This window comes from Pelophylax lessonae (assembly GCF_965119305.1).
Source record: "Pelophylax lessonae genome assembly, chromosome: 11".
Taxonomy (NCBI): Eukaryota; Metazoa; Chordata; class Amphibia; order Anura; family Ranidae; genus Pelophylax; species Pelophylax lessonae.
Window position 1 is genome coordinate 227,503,269 of NC_138778.1, and position 19,850 is coordinate 227,523,118.

The 19,850-nt window shown below is 46.4% G+C and overlaps 1 protein-coding gene across 1 annotated transcript in view; it reads right to left on the reverse strand.

Annotated features, from left to right (window-relative positions):
• Nucleotides 1–7,583: 7,583 nt before the first annotated feature.
• LOC309567337 (uncharacterized protein) overlaps nucleotides 7,584–19,850 on the reverse strand; it is a 65,695-nt gene continuing 53,428 nt past the window's right edge. Inside the window, exons 14-15 of the mRNA XM_082272753.1 lie at nucleotides 11,275–11,453; nucleotides 7,584–7,891 (exon numbers count right to left, since the gene is read on the reverse strand). Of these exons, the coding sequence (XP_082128879.1) occupies nucleotides 7,625–7,891; nucleotides 11,275–11,453 (446 nt within the window). The 3' untranslated portion in view covers nucleotides 7,584–7,624. The remainder of the gene's footprint in view (nucleotides 7,892–11,274; nucleotides 11,454–19,850) is intronic.

Here is a 19,850-nt window from a genome sequence, read left to right on the forward strand (position 1 = left end):
CTTTTTATTGATGTATGTTCTTTCACATCTTTTTTGTCACATGAGTTATTCTAAACAAATTATCACATATTTTTATTTTTGTGCATATCTTCTTCGATGGTTATTTGCCTTTAACCGCTTGCCGACCACCGCACGACTATTTACTGTGGCGGTCAGCCCCTCACAGGCAAAACGACGTAGTACTTCGGCGCCAGCCTGTGAGGGTCTAGGGAGCGAGCGCGCGCCCCCGGAGGCACGCTCCCGCGCGTGTGACCGGCAGACCCGATGTCCGCCGGTCACTCGGCGATCGTCGGTGCAGAGGGAGAAAGGCAGGCGGCTAATGTAAACAAGCCGCCTGTCATTCTCCCCTGTGTAGGAATAATGATCATATGGTTCTACTATGTAGAACCGTTGATCACTGTTCCTACACCTCAAGCCACAGCCAATCACAGTTAGAATCACGCCCCTAGGGACACTGACCACCCCTCCCTCTCAAAAAAAGTTAACCCCTTCACTGCCAGTGTATTTTACAGTAACAGTGCATATGTATAGCACTGATTACTGTAGAAATGTCACTGGTAACCCCAAAAGTGTCAAAAATGTCAGTCAAGGGTCCAATCTGTCCGCCGCAATGTCGCAGTACCGCAAAAAAAAAAAAAAAAATCGCAGATCGCCGCCATTACGCGTTAAAATAAAAAAAGAAAAACAACAAAAATGACAAAAATCTCTCCCTTTGTTAGTAAACGCAATAATTTTTGCGCAAACCAATCAAAATACGCTTTTTGCGATTTTTTTTACCAAACATATGCAGCATAAAACAAATTGGCCGAAAATGTTACAAAATTTAGATTTTTACATTTTTTGGGGGGGAATTTCATATAAAAAAATGTGAAAAATATTGTTATTTTTGCAAAATTGACGCTCTTTTTTTGTTTATAGCGCATGATCAAAAAAATCGCACAGGTGATCAAATACCACCAAAAGAAAGCTCTGTTTGTGGGAAAAAAAAGGACATCAATTTCATTTGGGTACAGCGTCGCACGACCGCGCAATTGTCCGTTAAAGCAGTGCCGAATTGCAAAATAGGCCCTGGTCAGGAAGGGAGTAAAATCTTCCGGGGCTTAAGTGGTTAAAGTCCCGCCCCTAGGGGAACTTCTTTTGTTCTTTCATACTATATTAGGGATGTTGGCATTGGCAATACCCATCTAGACACCACTGCCCGAGCAAACCTCATATTACTCTAACACTAACCCCACATTACAGTACAGGACAGTAATCGAATCTAAAAGATAAATTCTTACCTTTAAAATTGATTACAGAGCGCGACCATCTCTGGTGTGGGCATCTGAAGCCGCTGTGTCCCTCTTCCTGGTTTCTGGCTACCCAGAATGCCAATCGCAATCTCGCGCATGCGTTGTAGATCGCGATAGGCAATCAGAGTAGCAATGCAAAGGAGGAAGAGACGCAATGCAAAGGAGGAAGTGACGCCGGGGGCCGCATAAGGAGGAAGTGGAAGGAAGGTAAGTTAATTTTCATTAAAAACAAGGTAAGTGAAGCAAAAAAAACCCCTTAAAATTGATTGCAGAGCGCGACCTTCTCTGGTGTGGGCGTCTGAAGCCGCTGTGTCCCTCTTCCTGGTTACCCAGAATGCCGATCGCAATCTCGCGCATGCGCTGTAGATTGCAATCGGCAATCAGAGTAGCGGCCGGCCATTCCCATTGCATCCTGGGATTGATGACGCTCATCTCCCAGGACGCAACGCAAAGGAGGAAGTGACGTCGGGGGCCGCGGCCGCATAAGGAGGAAGTGCAAGGAAGGTAAGTTAATTTTCATTAAAAAAACAAGGTAAGTGAAACAAAAAAAAAAACCTTTAAAAATTGATTGCAGAGCGCGACCTTCTCCGGTGTGGGCGTCTGAAGCCGCTGTGTCCTCCGCTGTGTCCCTCTTCCTGGTTCCTGGCTACACAGAAAGCCGATCGCAATCTCGCGCATGCGCTGTAGATTGCAATCGGCAATCAGAGTAGCGGCCGGCCATTCCCATCGCATCCTGGGATTGATGACGCTCATCTCCCAGGACGCAATACAAAGGAGGAAGTGACGTCGGGGGCCGCAGGACGTATAAGGAGGAAGTGGAAGGAAGGTAAGTTAATTTTAATTAAAAACAAGGTAAGTGAAACAAAAAAAAAAATATTAGTTATCCAATTCTTTTTCAGGATTTTTTACAGTAACTGATGCTGTAAAGTTAATTTTTAGGGTGGAACTCCGCTTTAATGACCAGGCCATTTTTTTGCGATTCGGCACTGTGTTACTTTAACGAAAAATTGCAGGGTCGTGCGCCGCTGTACCCAAATAAAATTGATGTCCTTTTTTCCCCCCCACAAATAGAGCTTTCTTTTGGTGGTATTTGATCACCTGTGCGGTTTTTTTTTTAGATTTTGCGCTATAAACAAAAAACAAAGAGCGACAATTTTGAAAAAAAAGCGCCATATTTTTTACTTTCTGCTATAAAACATTCCCAATAAAAAAAATTTAAAAATCGATTTTTGTTATCAGTTTAGGCCAATTTGTATTCTGCTACATATTTTTGGTAAAAAAAAAATCCCAAAAAGCTATAGCTTTTACAAACTAAGGGATAGATTTTTGGAATTTTTGTTTATGTTTTTGTTTTTATTAGTAATGGTGGCAATCAGCGTTTTTTTAGCAGGACTGCGACATTGCAGCGGACAGCCCCTAACTGACATTTGACACTTTTTGGGCACCAATGACATTACTACAGTAATCACTGCTAAATAATATGCACTGTTACTGTATAAATGACACTGGCAGGGAAGCGGTTAACACTGGGGGTGATCAAAGGGGTTAGTGTATGCCTAACAATGCTTACTGACTGTGTGTTTGTGTGGGGGGTGGGGGGGTTCTGTAACAGGCATAGAGAGATCGGGGTTGTAGCTTAGCTGAATCTCCTGATCTCTCTCTGCCTGTGTGACAGAAGACTCACCTGCTTTATTTACATAAGCAGACGGGTTTTCTGTCAGTTTCTCTGATGATTGCGGGAGGCCGGCGGCAATCGCCGCCGCTCCTCCCGCGGCGCGCCTCCCGCTGTGTCTGAACACAGAGATAGATCTACGTGATTTTGCACAGCCAAGCCGCCCTGCCGCAGTAATACTACAGTGGGTAGTCGGCAAGAGGTTAAATTACAAACATGTCATGCCTCCTCTGTGCAGGTGGTTTTGCACAGAGCAGCTCAGATACTTCTCTTCTCTGGTCCCTCTTCGGCTTTCCTGGCCCCTCCCTCCTGTTTAGTGTCCCCACAGCAAGCAGCTTGCTATGGGGGCACATGACCTGAGCTGCAGCTCTGTGTGTCCATTCAGACACGGAGCTGCAGTTCGGCCCCGCCCCTCTCTTTCCTGATTGGCTCACTAACTTTGATTAGGTAATGGCGCCGCAGTTGTGTTTCAGCCAATCAGGAAGGAGAGTCCCAGATGGCCAAGGGACTCATGGGCATCGCTGGACAGAGAGGGCCTTCAGGTAAGTATGAGGGGGTACAGCCGCGGGAGCCAATGGCGCCGCAGCTGTGTTTCAGCCAATCAGGAAGGAGAGTCCCAGATGGCCAAGGGACTCGTGGGCATCGCTGGACAGAGAGGGGCTTCAGGTAAGTATTAGGGGGTACAGCCGTGGGAGCCAATGGCGTAGCAGGTGTGTCAGCCGATCAGGAAGGAGAGTCCCGGATGGCCAAGGGACTCATGGGCATCGCTGGACAGAGAGGGACCTCAGGTAAGTATTAGGGGGTACAGCCGCGGGAGCCAATGGCACAGTGGCTGTGTTTCAACCAATCAGGAGGGAGAGTCCCGGATGGCCAAGGGACTCATGGGCATCGCTGGACAGAGAGGGGCTTCAGGTAAGTATTAGGGGGTACAGCCGCGGGAGCCAATGGCGTAGCAGGTGTGTCAGCAGATCAGGAAGGAAGAGTCCCGGATGGCCAAGGGACTCATGGGCATCGCTGGACAGAGGGACCTCAGGTAAGTATTAGGGGGTACAGCCGCGGGAGCCAATGGCACAGTGGCTGAGTTTTAGCCAATCAGGAGGGAGAGTCCCGGATGGCCAAGGGACTCATGGGCATCGCTGGACAGAGAGGGGCTTCAGGTAAGTATTAGGGGGTACAGTCGCAGGAGCCAATTGCGCAGGCGGCTGTGTTTCAGCCAATCAGGAGGGAGAGTCCCGGATGGCCAAGGGACTTATGGGCATCGCTGGACAGAGAGGGACCTCAGGAAAGTATTAGGGGGGGCTAAGGGGAGGCTGCTGCACACAGAAGGCTTTTTATCTTAATGCATAGAATGCACCTTCTGCCTTTACAACTCCTTTGAGGCCCAAAAATGCCAGGACAGTACAAAAGCTCCCCAAATTACCACTTTTTGGAAAGTAGACAGTCTGAGGTATTTAGTAGGAAGCATAGTGAGTGTTTTGAAATTTTAATTTTTTTTGTCAGACTTTAATGGAAAATGGAGAAAAAAAAAAAAAAAAGTTTTTTCCCCAATTTTGTTCTCTACATACTGTCACCAACAGTACAGCGTAATCATATAACTGGTGTGGCGGTGATCAGGGACACTGACTTGTGACTTTATGTAAAAAACTTTATTATTTCATTTTTTTTTTTACAATTTTTTTCTTAACACACTGTGACCATAGTAACACTGTACTACTCTGGGGAAGTGATCAGGATTTTTTTTTTTTTTATACATGATGATTGCTTATACCAGTGAATTTCACTGGTATAAGCAACCATTTTTACTGAATTAAATTGATTCACCGGCGTGTATTTTTGAGATCAGCTGTGGCTGGCCACAGCTAATCACATGGTACAGATGGGTTGGGATTGGCCATGTCTGTTCCATGTGATCATTGTGACCAATCACAGCTAGCAACATAATTGTAAACGAATCATGAATCAAATCTGTTAAATTTTTACAATTGTCATGTGATCAGCTGTGATTGGTCTCAGCAATTACATGGTATACTGAGTCCAGCGCGTTCCCGGGAAGGCATCATAAAACGTCCACTCAGAACGACAAAGGTCCCTCCCAGCTGTCATTTGACAATAGGCTGGGTGGGGAGTGGTTTAAAATATAGGAGAAATGTAAAAACAATCACAAAAATAATTTCAGAATGCAACTTTTATTCAGCTCAATAAGAGATGTCGCTTTAACAGATCTCCGTCCAGATTTCTGGGTTTGTGAATTTTCGGGACCAGCACACACTTCTCTCCCAATGTGAAGACTTGTCAGGGAACTTCAGGCACTTTTATTGCTGACCGTAAAATAATCTCCATCTCTCCGTTACTGAAAATAATCTTTTCCACTCTGCGGTGTAATGCAACCTTCCAGGCCTGCCCATTTCTAATCTTCAGTGACTTGTGTGTACACACTATCTTACCAAAAGTATTGGGACACCTGCCTTTACACACACATGAACTTTAATGGCATCCCAATCTTAGTCTGTAGGGTTCAATATTGAGTTGGCCCCCCCCTTTGCAGCTATAACAGCTTCAACTCTTCTGGGAAGGTTGTCCACAAGGTTTAGGAGTGTGTCTATGGGAATGTTTGAAGCCATTTGTGATATTGGAGAGAAGGTTTGGTTTGCAGTCTGCGTTCTAATTAATCCCAAAGGTGTTCTATCTGGTTGAGGTCAGGACTCTGTGCAGGCCAGCCAAGTTCCTCCACCCCAAACTCGCTCATCCATGTCTTTATGGGCCTTACTTTGTGCACTGGTCCAAACTATTTGGTGGAGGGGAGATTATGGTGTGGGGTTGCTTTTCAGGGGTTTGGCTTGGCCTCTGAGTTCCAGTGAAGGGAACTCTTAACCACTTTAGCCCCGGAGGATTTGGCTGCTCAATGACCAGGCCCTATTTTGCGATTCGGCACTGCGTGAATTTAACGGATAATTGCGCGGTCGTGCAACGCTGTACCTAAACTAAATTGACGTCCTTTTTTTCCCACAAACAGAGCTTTCTTTAGGTGGTATTTGATCACCTGTGTGATTTTTATTTTTTGCACTAAAAACAAAAAAAGGAGCGACAATTTTAAAAAAACAACAATCTTTTTCACTTCTTTTATATGAAATTCTCAAAAAAAAATTTAAAAATCTAAATTTTTTAACATTGTAGGTCAATTGGTTTTCTGCTACATATTTTTGGTAAAATAAATCGCAATAAGCGTATTTTGATTTATTGCGTTTACCAACTACGGGGGAAAGATTTTTTTACTAGTAATGGCGGCGATCTGCGATTTCTTGCGTGACTGCGATATTGCGGACAGATCGGACCCCTAACTGACATTTTTGACACTTTTGGGAGTACCAGTGACATTACTACAGTAATCAGTGCTAAAAATATGCACTGTTACTGTAAAAATGCCACTGGCAGGGAAGGGGTTAACATTATGGGTGATCAAGGGGTTAAATGTGTCCCTAGGGGCGTGATTCTAACTGTCAGGGGGCATGGCTTGTGAAGCCATCACAGAGACATGCGATCCTATATAGCAGGATCACATAGCCTCTGTGATCACTTCAGGGAGAATGACAGACGGCTGTGTTTACATCAGCCGTCTGTCCTTCTCTCTCAGCTGCAGGAGCTGCCATTAGAGCCGCCTGTCACACACACTGGCTCCCCGGCTGACGAGCGGGGGGCGGGAGCCGTGTGCTCGCCCCCTAGAGTCTCCTGAGTGAGCGACGTAGTACTACGTCGGTTTGCCCAGGAGCGGCTGCCTGTCGCAGTAAATCTGCGGTGGGCGGTCGTTAAGCGGTTAAGGTGTCAGCATATCAAGACATTTTGGACAATTTCATGCTCCCAACCTTGTGGGAGGAGTTTGGGGACGGTCCCTTCCTGTTCCAACATGACTGCACACCAGTGCACAAAGCAAGGTCCATAAAGACATGGATGAGCAAGTTTAGGGTGGCAGAACTTGACTGGCCTGCACAGAGTGCTGATCTCAACCCGACAGAACACCTCTGGGATGAATTAGATCGGAGATTGCGAGCCAGGCCTTCTCTCCGACATCAGTGCCTGACCTCCACAAATGCCCTTCTAGAAGAATGGTCAAACATTTCCCCTAGACCAGTGATGGTGAACCTTGGCATCCCAGATGTCTTGGAACTACATTTCCCATGATTCTCATGCACTCTGCAGTGTAGTTGATCATCATGGGAAATGTAGCTCCAAGACATCTGGGGTGCCATGGTTCACCATCACTGGTCTAGACACACTACTAAACCTTGTGGACATCCTTCCCAGAAGAGTTGAAGCGGTTATAGCTGCAAAGGGTGGGCCAACTCAATATTGAACCCTACGGACTAAGACTGGGATGCCATTACAGTTTGTGTGCGTGTAAAGGCAGGCGTCCCAATACTTTTGGTAATATTGTGTACTTAAAATATCTTATCATTTAAACAAGTCTAAATAACGAACCAATATAAAACAAATAACCTACATATGTACAATGAGGACTGGGTTGCCCCCACACATGTGGGGCTTTGGGTGTTCCATAGTCTTCGTCCCCTGGACACGCCCCCTTCTCCTTTGTTTACAGGGTGCCCTCCCTAGATGCGGCACCCTGTGGGCACTGATACCGGTCATACACACACCTTAGCTATTTCTAGATGTCCCCTAAAATGACCTGGTGTATTGTACCTTCTTCTAGCTGCTCCACCTCCTCTATCCCTGACACCTCAATGTTAATGACTCTGCCGTCCTCTGCCTCCACTGGGAGGAGGTGGTACTCTGTGGCAGAGGTCGCCTCCTCCGCACCACTGATCACAAAGTGGATTTGAGTCTCTTGTTCCACCGGTAGAACCTGCCAGGTGTACTCCTCTGCCTGGGCTCCGATCACCGGCTCCTGCTCCTCAAAGTTCACCTGATCGCCCTAGAAATAAAATAAAAAAAAAAAAAGTAAAAAATTTTGTGCACTCAATAGGGAGCTACATTTTGCAAAGCTTTGTCTCTCCTGTAAACCCACTAAAGCACCTCCCCTTTACGCTATGGACTAGACCAGCCTTTTTCAACCAGGGTGCCCAGGCACAGTGGTGTGCCTTGAGGCTTCTTCAGGGGTGCCTTGGCAAAATGCCTTGGAATTGATCAGAAATGACATGTATAGAAGCCATCTGGTGAATGAAGCCTGCCTTTTAGTTACACAAAGCCGCAAGTTTCCTTGGGCACCATTACGACTTTCTAGACACTGGCATCCAAACAACCAATTATTTCATTAGTTGATAAGGAGGATGTCAGTCGCCTCCACAGCATCCTTGTTTGACCCTTCTCTGCCTTTCTCCCTCAGCACTGGGGTCACATTAGCCTACTGATGGAGAGAAACTGGGGGAGAAGAGAAACACTGGAATACTAGTCAGTGCCAGTGTGCAAAAGTGTATTTGCTTTGGAAGAATAAATCACCTCTAACGTTGGGTGTTCTACTTGTATTGATGTTGCCGCATCATGTAAAACTATTAGAATAGTTTTTTACATTTTAGAATGGGGTGCCTCGAGACTGTCCATCATTTTAAAGGGTGCCTTGAGATTGTCTATAACTTTAATGGGTGCCTTGACTGACAAAAGGTTGAAAAACACTGGACTAGACCAGCCTTCTATAAATGGCGAACCGTGGTCCAGACCAAGTGAACCTCCTGTCCCGATCGTCAGCCCCCCAGTCTGCAGTGCTAGATACCTGCTGCACTTGTGCAACTGGTTGCTAGGACTGCCGCCGTCCTAGCAACCAATGTCGTTACTTGTGCGCCTGTCCTCTTCAAGTTTCTCCACCCAGCGCCTTCCCCCTGCAGCACGCTTCTTCTTCATGCTTCCCCTATTGCCTCCTGCATGCCTGGCTATAGGGACTTGTCCCATCAGGTACATTGTTCTAATAATGTTCTAATCTATAGGCGTACTGTGATGTTCACAACTAAAATTTAAGAATTGGTACTTTGATGGAGACACTCTGCTCTATGGGGACCCTCCGATGGGGACGCCTGCTCTCTGCTGTTATGTGGATTTTAAAGGACATTTCCTTTTAAAACTTATGCGGACTTATTACTTTAAGCGCTACGATTCTTAACCTCTATATTTATATGTGATTATTTCAGAATCTCTATGTGTAGCTGCTTTTTTATGTATTTTATGTAATTTATTTAATCATCTTTAATACTTGATTGTTTACATTGCGGTGCATAGCGCAGCTGTTTTATATCTTTCTCTGATGGGTACGCCTGCTCTATGGGGGCACTATAATGGGTACACCTGATGTAGGGGGGCACTCTGATGGGGACATCCAATCTATAGGGGCACAATGATAGGGACACCTGATCCGTGGGGGCGCTCTGATGGGGACCCCTGATGTAAGGGGGCGCTAGGATGGGGACCCCTGATGTAAGGGGGCGCTAGGATGGGGACCCCTGATGTAAGGGGGCGCTAGGATGGGGACACCTGATGTAAGGGGGCGCTAGGATGGGGACACCTGATGTAAGGGGGCGCTAGGATGGGGACACCTGATGTAAGGGGGCGCTAGGATGGGGACACCTGATGTAAGGGGGCGCTAGGATGGGGACACCTGATGTAAGGGGGCGCTAGGATGGGTACAACTGATGTAAAAGGGCACCCTGATAGGGACACCTGATGTAAGGGGGATGCTCTGATGGGGACACCTGATGTAAGAGGGTGCTCTGATGAGACTCCTGATGTGGTCATCTGATGTAAGGGGGAACTCTGATGGGGACACCTGATGTAAGGGGGGCGGTCTGATGGGGACACCTGATCCGCGGGGGAATCCTGATGGGGACATCTGATGTAAGGGGCGCTCTGATGGGGGACACATGATGTAAGATGACGATTTGATGGGGACATCTGATGTAAGGGGGCGCTCTGATGGGGACACCTGATGTATGGGGGCGCTCTGATCGGGACACCTGATGTAAGGAGGCGCTCTGATGGGGACACCTGATGTTTGGGGGCGCTGTGATGGGGACACCTGATGTAAGGGGGCGCTCTGGTGGGGATACCTGATGTAAGGGAGTGCTCTGGTGGGGATACCTGATGTAAGGGAGCGCTCTGGTGGGAACACCTGATGTAAGAGGGGGCTCTGGTGGGGACACCTGATGTGGTCATCTGATGTAAGGGGGCGCCCCGATGGGGACACCTGATCCGTGGGGGCGCTCTGATGGGGACACCTGATCCATGGGGGCGCCCTGATGTGGACACCTGATCCGTGGGGGCGCCCTGATGGGGACACCTGATCCGTGGGGGCGCCCTGATGGGGACACCTGATGTAAGGAGACACTCTGATGGGGACACCTGATGTAAGAGGGTGCTCTGATGGGGACACCTGATGTAAAAGGGGCACCTTAATGGGGACACCTGATGTAAAAGGGGCACCTTAATGGGGACACCTGATCCGCGGGGGCATCCTGATGGGGACACCTAATCTTTAAGGCCACTCTGATGGGGACATCTGATGTATGGGGGCGCTGGGATGGGGACACCTGATGTAAGGGGGCACCTCATGTAAGGGGGTGTTCTGGTGGGGATACCAGATGTAAGGGGACGCTCTGATGGGGACACCTGATGTAAGAGGGCGCTCTGATGGGGACACCTGATGTAAGAGGGCGCTCTGGTGGGGATACCTGATGTAAGGGGGCACTCTGATGGGGACACCTGATCCGTGGGGGCACCATGATGGGGTCACCGGATGTAAGGGGACGCTCTGATGGGGACACCTGATGTAAGGGGGCGCTCTGATGGTGGATAAATACTGTTAAAATGCTATGGAAATGTTACATTTCTAATTTTTTGATAGACATACAATGACTACAACCTTTCTGAGTCATAGCACAAACTTGAGATTCGGACCTCGGCTAGAAGAAAAATTCTAGTGACCAGACCCTTCCTTGAATTTTAATTAATTACCCCTGGTCTAGACACTTCCAAAGCAAGCCAGATTTCAGACAACAATGAACATAAGGGCACACTTTAGTAAATACCCTGGTTGAACCAACCAACATTTTAAGACTTTGATAAGACTAATTAGTAGATTTAAATATTACATTTTTAACATTCTCTTTTGTGTCTCCAATATCAATAATTCCCCATCTTAAGATTTGGACATACTGCCTTGTGTCTTGAATTGGCCACATGAAACAGTCAATCCGGTTTACAGAAACTGGATCTTTCATATTAGCAGTGCAGTATGGGAGAATGAAAGACAGGGTATTGAACAAGGACAGGTACTCTTCAGCCACATTGAATCAGGATCTCTGCTTTCCTTACCTCACTCTCCTTGGTGATTTTTCTCCTTTTTGCCCTCGGGAGGACCAATTTGATGGGCTTTTTGTTTCTATGAGTCTTTTGGTGCTCACGGAGGAAAAACCGCTCCCAAAACGTGGCGGGACAGAAACGGCACTTCAGCTCGGTCTCTGACTGAGAGTGCTGCTTCCGCAGGTGAATGTCTGTAACACAAGACAAGAAAACGGGTCACAGTAAACATCTGTGTATGGATAAGCATGCAGTATAAGTCTGTTAACATTTTACCTTTTAACCAGCTGTATTCCATAACCCTGGAATTTTTTATTTTTTTGTTTACAGTCAGTGATGCTTTTTATCAATCCTAGCAGCTGATTAGCCACTGGATTGCTTTTACAGGCAGCATCCCCTCCCACTGCCTGTTACTGCCCCAGGCTCTCCCGTGTGATTGGGGAGCCCAGTATCAGATCCTGGGGTGCTGCCAGGTGATCACATAGTGGGCAAGGGACTTTCTGGTCCCCAGCTGTCTGTATGGTCTAGAAGACCGGCAGCAACGCCATGACGTCACTTCCGGTTAGGCAGATGTAAAACACTGCTTTTTTTTTTGTAAAGCATGAGATCAATGGAGTTTTTTCTTTTTTTTTTTTTTTACTGATCTCATGCTGTCCATGGTAGAGGAGAGATCTGGGGTCTTATAGACCACAGATGTCTCCATGAGGAGGATCTATCATCCCTTAGATCTATCACAGGGGATGTTTACATTTCTTATAATAGGAATAAAAGTTATCAAAAAAAAAAAAACTAAAAAGGGAAAGTGAAAAAAAAAAATTAATAAAATAATAAATTAATTTTTTTTTTTTTTTAAAGCGCCCCCATCCCTCCATGCTCACACGGAGACATATGTAGGTCACGCCCGTATATGTAAACGGTGTTCGCACCACACGTGAGGTATCGCCACGAACGTTAGGGCGAGAGCAATAATTCTAGCACTAGACCTCCTCTGTAACTCTAAACTGGTAACCAGTAAAAAATTTTAAAGCAATGCGTTTGGAGATTTTCTAGTATCGTAGTTTGTCCCCATTCCACGGGCAAGTGCAATTTTAAAGCCTAACATATTCAGTATCTATTTATTTGATGGAACACCATCTTTTATTTTACCAAAAAATTTGGTTATATACAGGGTTTTTTTTTTATTTTTTGCATTAAAATTTATTAAAATGTATTCATTAAAAAAAAAAAAAAATTGTGTTTGAAAAACCGCTGCGCAAATACTGGGACATAAAAATTTGAAACCTCTCAGGAAAAAGAATCCATTTCTTTGATCATGTGCATTTAACCGCTTGCCGACCGCCGCACGACTATTTACTGCGGCGGTCAGTCCCTCACAGGCGGAGCGAGGTAGTACTACGTCGCTAGCCTGTGAGGGTCTAGGGAGCGAGCGCGCGCCCCCGGAGGTGCGCTCCCGCTCCCGAGCGGTCACGGACCCCCCCGCGATGTCACTCGGCGATCGTCGGTGCAGAGGGAGAAAGGCAGGCGGCTGATGCAAACAAGGCGCCTGTCATTCTCCCCTGTGTAGAAACACTGATCATACGGTTCTACTATGTAGGACCGTTGATCACTGTTCCTACACCTCAAGCCACAGCCAATTACAGTTAGAATCACGCCCCTAGGGACACACATAAGCCCTCCCTCTCAAAAAAAGTTAACCCATTCACTGCCAGTGTAATTTCACAGTAACAGTGCATATGTATAGCACTGATTACTGTAGAAATGTCACTGGTAACCCCAAAAGTGTCAAAATGTCAGTCAGGGGTCCGATCTGTCCGCCGCAATGTCGCAGTACCGCAAAAAAAAATAAAAATAAAAAATCGCAGATCGCCGCCATTACGCGTTAAAACAAAAACAACAAAAATGGCAGAAATCTTTCCCTTTGTTAGTAAACGCAATAACTTTTGCGCAAACCAATCAAAATACGCTTTTTGCGATTTTTTTTACCAAACATGTAGCATAAAACAAATTGGCCGAAAATGTTAAAAAATTTAGATTTTTACATTTTTTTTGGGGGGGAATTTCATATAAAAAAATGTGAAAAATATTGTTATTTTTGCAAAATTGACGCTCTTTTTTTTTTATGATCAAAACAAAATGATCAAAAAAAAAAAAAAAAAAAAAAAAAAAAAAAAAAAAAATCGCACAGGTGATCAAATACCACCAAAAGAAAGCTCTGTTTGTGGGGAAAAAAAAGGACGTCAAATTTGTTTAGGTACAGCGTCGCACGACCGCGCAATTGTCCGTTAAAGTCACGCAGTGCCGAATCGCAAAAAACTCCCTTGTCGGAATGGGGGTAAAATCTTCCGGGGCTTAAGTGGTTAAGAGGTCCTGAAGAAGCGGTTATTTCCACGAAACGCGTTGGTCAAGATAAGGAACTATGGTCCACGCGTTTCGTGGAAATAACCGCTTCTTCAGGACCTCTTAAATGCGCATGATCAAATAAATGGATTCTTTTTCCTGAGAGGTTTCAATTTGTATGTTTTTTTAACTAGACCACACAGTATATATAGAAGTGTACAGTTAAAAAAATCCAGTGAAGTATAGTCTCGCAGGCCTGTGGGAGAAAGATCAACCCCAGAGTAGAGCTCTTTGTATAGAAAATGCCAGCATGTCCACACAGTATGGTAGTATGAGGAGCAAGCCTGAAAATGGTAGTTGCTCCTCATACTACCATACTGTGTGGACACTCTGGCATTTTCTATACAAAGCTCTCTACTCTGGGGCTGATCTTTCTCCCACGGGCCGGCGACACTATACCTCACTTGATTTTTTCACCTGTACACTTTTGTATATACTATGTGGTCTAGTTAAAAAGCATACAAATTGAAACCTCTCAGGAAAAAGAATGCATTTCTTTGTTCATGTGCATTTAAGAGGTCCTGAAAAAGCGGTTATTTCCATGAAATGCATTGACCGTAGTTTCTTATCTTGACCAACATCCATGCATGTTTGTAGCAGACAATGATCGTTGGTATCAGTATGCAAGCTATGACATTTTGACATGTGTGTTTTTTAACCACTTGCCGACCGCCGCCCGACTTTATACGGTGGCGGTCAGCCTCTCCCAGGCAAAGTGACGCTCGTTCACTGGGAAGCTGGCGCGCGTGACCGACGGACCCGATGTCCGCCGGCCACTCGCGATCGTCCGCTGTGAAGGGAGAAAGGCAGGCGGCTGATGTAAACAAAGCCGTCTGTCATTCTTCCCTGTGTAAAAGCACTGATCACTCGGTCCGGCTATGTAGGACCGTTGATCTGTGCTGTTACACACACAGCCACATCCCTGAACAGTTAGAAGCACGCCCCTAGGGACACACTTAACCCCTCCCTCTCCAATAAAGTTAACCCCTTCCCTGCCAGTGTAATTTTTACAGTAACAGTGCATATGTATAGCACTGATTACTGTAGTAATGTCACTGGTACCCCCAAAAGTGTCAAAAATGTCAGTCAACGGTCCGATCTGTCCGCCGCAATGTCGCAGTCCCGCAGAAAAAAAAAAAAAAAAAAAAATCGCAGATCGCCGCCATTACTCGTTAAAAAAAAAAAAACACCAAAAATGACAAAAATCTTTCCCTTAGTAAACGCAATAACTTTTGCGCAAACCAATCAAAATACGCTTACTGTGATTTTTTTTTACCAAACATAGGTAGCAGAAAACAAATTGGCCAAAAACTTTAATTTTTAATTAAATTAATTTTTTGGGGGGGAATTTCATATAAAAAAAAATGTGAAAAATAGGATTTTTGTACTCACTATAAAATCCTTTTCTCTGAATTCACTGACAGACACAGCTCCATATTCTTTACCATAGGGTTATGCTGCCCTCTGCAGGAATAGGACTAGGCAGACAACACAAAAAGCTTAGCCATGCCCTGTGGGCCATCCCCAGCTGGCATAATACCCCTCTCAGCTTTGAGATACTCAGTTTTTTAACAAGCAGTAACAGAAGCATAAAAACTCCTTAGAGAGGTGGGTGCTGTGTCTGTCAATGAACTCAGAGAAATGGATTTTACGGTGAGCATAAAAATCCTATTTTCTCTTCCGTTCATCGACAGACATAGCTCCATATTCGTCACCATAGGGACGTTCCAAAGCAGTGATAAACATGAGCGGTGGCAACAACAAACCCGAGGCTAAACACCAGCCAATCCAGGCAATATTAGCTCAACTAGAACAACAGGAGCCCAACCTGAAACACACCCTCTAAATCGCAGCCTGCAAAACTTTGCAGCCAAAGGAGGCAACCGTAGATGCCAAAACATCCACTTTGTAAAACTTTAAAAAATCCGCACCGACAACCAAGTGGCCGCCGCGCACAACTGTGCCACTGACGTCTGATGACGGAAGGCCCAAGAAGCACTAAGTGCCCGAGTAGAATGTGCTGTCACAGGGAAGGGGGGAACACGACCCTAAGCGAATAAGCCTGGGTCCCCATCTGTCTGATCCATCTGCAAATGGTAGCAGAGGAAGCAGAAAGCCCCTTCCGCGGCCCGTCCGTAATGGCAAAGAGCGTGTTTGACCTCCGAAAGGACCGAACAGCTCGAACAACAGCCAGTGTATGCAAGGCAAATTCCCTAGGATGAGCCGCCCTGGGACACAAGGACGGCAGCACAATGTCCTCATTCAAATGGAAATCAGAGACAACCTTCGGCTGTGGTCGCAGGACCACCTTATCCCTGTGAACCACCAGATAGGGAGAACGACAAGACAAGCCACCAACTCCGACACCCTGCGAGCAGAGGTGGTATCCACCAAAAAAGACACCTTTTGTGACAGCGTAAGTAAATGGATCTCAGGTATGTTTTCAAAGGGAGGTTTTTGAAGAACTGACAGAACCAGGTGTAAATCCCACGGTGGCCGAGGAGAATGTATAGGCGGAGTAACATGATGAACCCCTTGAAGGTATGTACGCACCAATGAAAGGCAAACCAAAGGTCTTTGAAAAAAAAGACTGCCAAGGCCGACACTTGGCCTTTCACGGTGCTCAAAGCCAGTTTCTGGTCAAAACCCCGTTTAAGAAAGGCCAGAATCTGAGCCCCCGAACAGGAACAAGGATGGACTCCTCGAACCTCAACATCTGGAAATGTACGCCTTCCACGTCCGATGATAAAGCTTTCGAGATGTAGATTTCCTCGCCTTCAACATGGTCGGAATCACCGAGCCAGACAAGCCCCTGTCCTTCAGCACCTGGCCAGGCTATCAAAGCCAGAGACCGTAAAACAGGATGGAAGATCGACCCTTGAGAGAACAGATCAAAGCCTCCAGGGGACGTCGGCGAACAGTCGCACCAGGTTGGCGTACCAAGACCGGGGAGGCCATTCCGGAGCCACCAGAATGACTGGAATCCCTTCGGCCTCAATCCTGTGTAGAAGTCGCGGAAGAAGCTGAAGCGGAGAAAGGGAGTAAAATCAGATGATATCAGCTCCATGGAGCCACCAGAGCACCCGTGGCATCTGCCAGAGGAGCTCCTGCCCTGGCCAAGAACCTCGGCACCTTTCTGTTGAGCTGAAATGCCAACAGATCCACCTCTGGGGTGCTCCACCGCAGACAAGTCCGGATGAAGAGACCATTCTACCTATGGTCCAAGACCTGACGACTGAGGTAATCCGCTTGCCAATTTTCCAAAATTGTGCATGGCGGAGAGGGCCGGAATGAACCGTTCAGCCCACCGGACAATGCCAGACACCTCCATGGCCGCTAACACACTTTTTTTGACACCCAGGTGATTCACATAAGCCACGGCCGTGGCGTTATCTGACTGAATCCGCACCGGAAGCCCCCGGAGCTGCTCCATCCAATGATCCAAGCAAAGCCTGATTGCTCGAAGTTCCAAAACATTGATAGGCAATCTGGACTCTTCCAACGTCCAACAGCCCTGGGCCGAGTTCAGCCCCAGGGCCCCTCCCCACCCTTACAGGCTGGCATCTGTTGTGACCACTGTCCAGTACATGGGGAAAAAGGACTTGCCCGATAGCAAGGTCAGGGAGTGCAGCCACCAGACCAGAGAACTCTTTGCTGCCAGACTGAGAAAAATCACATTGTCCAGCGACTTAGGACACTTGCCCCGTTTGACCAGAATCTCCTTTTAAAGGAGTCTCGTGGAAAACTGTGCAAATGAAACTGTCTTGAGGGTGGACACCATCAGGCCCAACAATCGCATGCATGCCCGAAGGGACAACCACTTGTGGGCTAGCAACAGGTGAATCGCAGAATGCATTTTCTACAACTTTTCCAGAGGAATGAACACTCCGGCTAGAGCTGAATCCAGAGTCAGCCCCAGATAATCCAATCCCCTGGTCGGAACCAGGGCAGACTTCCGAAAGCTCAGAAGCCACCCGATCTCCCACAAAGTCTGGAGAGTAATTGTTAACTTCATGTACAAGGGATATAGTTGTTTAATATACTGCCATCTTGTGGTCATTTCGGTTACTGCATCTTTTTCAGTATTCCCTCCTATTCTATGATGTATTTCCCCTTCCTGTCTAGTTTGGTTGAATTTCCCTTTCCTGTTCAGTTTGTGTGGAGGTGAAAAAGGACGGAGTGCAGAACCACGTCGTGTCTGTGGATTAATTCACATGGTAGCAGAGGATGGTTTCCAACTATAGAGTACCGCCTAAGTTTGACGAAGCCAGACCATACGAGTGCTGGAAGAATGAAATTAGTATTTGGAAACTTGTTACAGATCTGGACAAGAAGAAGCAGGCACTCGCGGTTGTGTTGGGGCTTGAGGGGCGAGCCAGAGAGACCGCTTTGGAGATACCTGCGAGCGATCTAAACGAGGACAATGGGATGGAAACTTTGATAGCTAAGCTGGACTCTGTATTTTTGAGAGAAGAAAAAGACCGGGCTTATGAAGCGTACTCTCATTTCGACTCGATTTCTAAAGACAGCGAGGTGTCCATGACAGACTACATCATAGACTTTGAGCAGAGATACAACCGCATGAAGAGGTACACCATGACCTTGCCTGATGCTGTGTTAGCATTTAAACTACTGGACACGGCTTGTCTTGAAGAAAAGAGTAGGCAACTAGCACTTACAGCGTGCACGGATTTAACATTTGCATCCATGAAGTCAGCGTTAAAACGGATTTTCGGAGGAAAAACCAGTGGAGTGAGCGGAGGCAGTGAGACTCAAGATGCAGCGTTTTTCACGGAGCAGAGGCCACCGGGTAAATTCAAACGGAACAACAGCCAGTCACAGAGCAGACAGTGGCAACCACAGCAAGGTACTAACCCACTCGACAAATATGGTAAGCGATCAAAATGCGCAATTTGTCAGAGCACATACCATTGGGCCAAAGACTGTCCTCATCGGAGAAATGAAGTAAAGCTAGCAGAAGATGAAAATGTTGAGGAATGTAACATTACACTGTTTACAAAAGTTATGACGGACTCTGAGATTTTCCTAACTGAATCACTGGGATCAGCTATCATTGACACAGCATGCACACGTACTGTCTGTGGTGAAAAGTGGCTGGATAGTTACATGAAAGACCTGAGCCAAAGCCAAATAAACAAACTGATGCAAACAGAATCTTCAAGCTGCAGACCTTTCAGATTTGGTGATGGTCAGGTGGTACACTCCTACAGAAAGGTAAAGCTTCCCGCTAAGATTGGACCAACAAAATGTCACATTGAAACGGAAGTTGTTCCTGTTGATATTCCTTTATTGCTGAGCAAAATGGCTCTAAAGAGAGCGGGAACTGTCTTAGACATGGAGAATGACAAAGTTGTCATGTTCAAGCAACCAGTGCCTCTTGAGCTCACTAGTTCGGGACACTACTGTGTTGACATTAGAGATGGTAATACTGAAGTGGACACCAATGTAAGTGAAGTCCTTGTCATCACAGCAGAGATGTCTACAAAAGAGAAGCGTAAAGTCCTTTTGAAGCTTCACAAGCAGTTTGGCCATGCCTCTGCAGACCGGCTGCAAAGGCTTATCCTCAGCTCTGGAAATACTGACAAAGACTGTCCAGTTATTCTGCAAGAGATCATCCGTGACTGTGAGGTATGTCAAAGATACAGCAGGACCAAGCCCAGGCCTGCTGTCGGTTTGCCTTTAGCCTCAGAGTATAATGAGACGGTGGCAATGGACTTACATGAGCTGGAACCTGGCATATGGTACCTCCACATCATCGACCATTTCACACGCTTCAGCGCTGGAAACATTGTGAGAACAAAGAAAGCATCTGAGATTGTCAACTCTTTCATTCACTCGTGGATAATTATTCATGGTGCCCCAAAACTGATATACACTGACAACGGTGGTGAGTTCAACAATGAGGAGATAAGAGAGATGGCAGAAAAATTCAACATCGAGATGAAGACCACAGCGGCATACAGTCCTTGGAGCAACGGGCTGCTGGAGAGACACAACATGACTCTGACTGAGATCCTCCTGAAGGTGAAAAGGGAAAATGGGTGTGGCTGGCAGATTGCTCTAGACTGGGCTTTAATGGCCAAGAACAGTATGATTAATGTGCATGGTTATAGTTCACACCAGCTGGTGTTTGGTCACAATCCTAATCTTCCCTCCGTTTTGGTTAATGAACT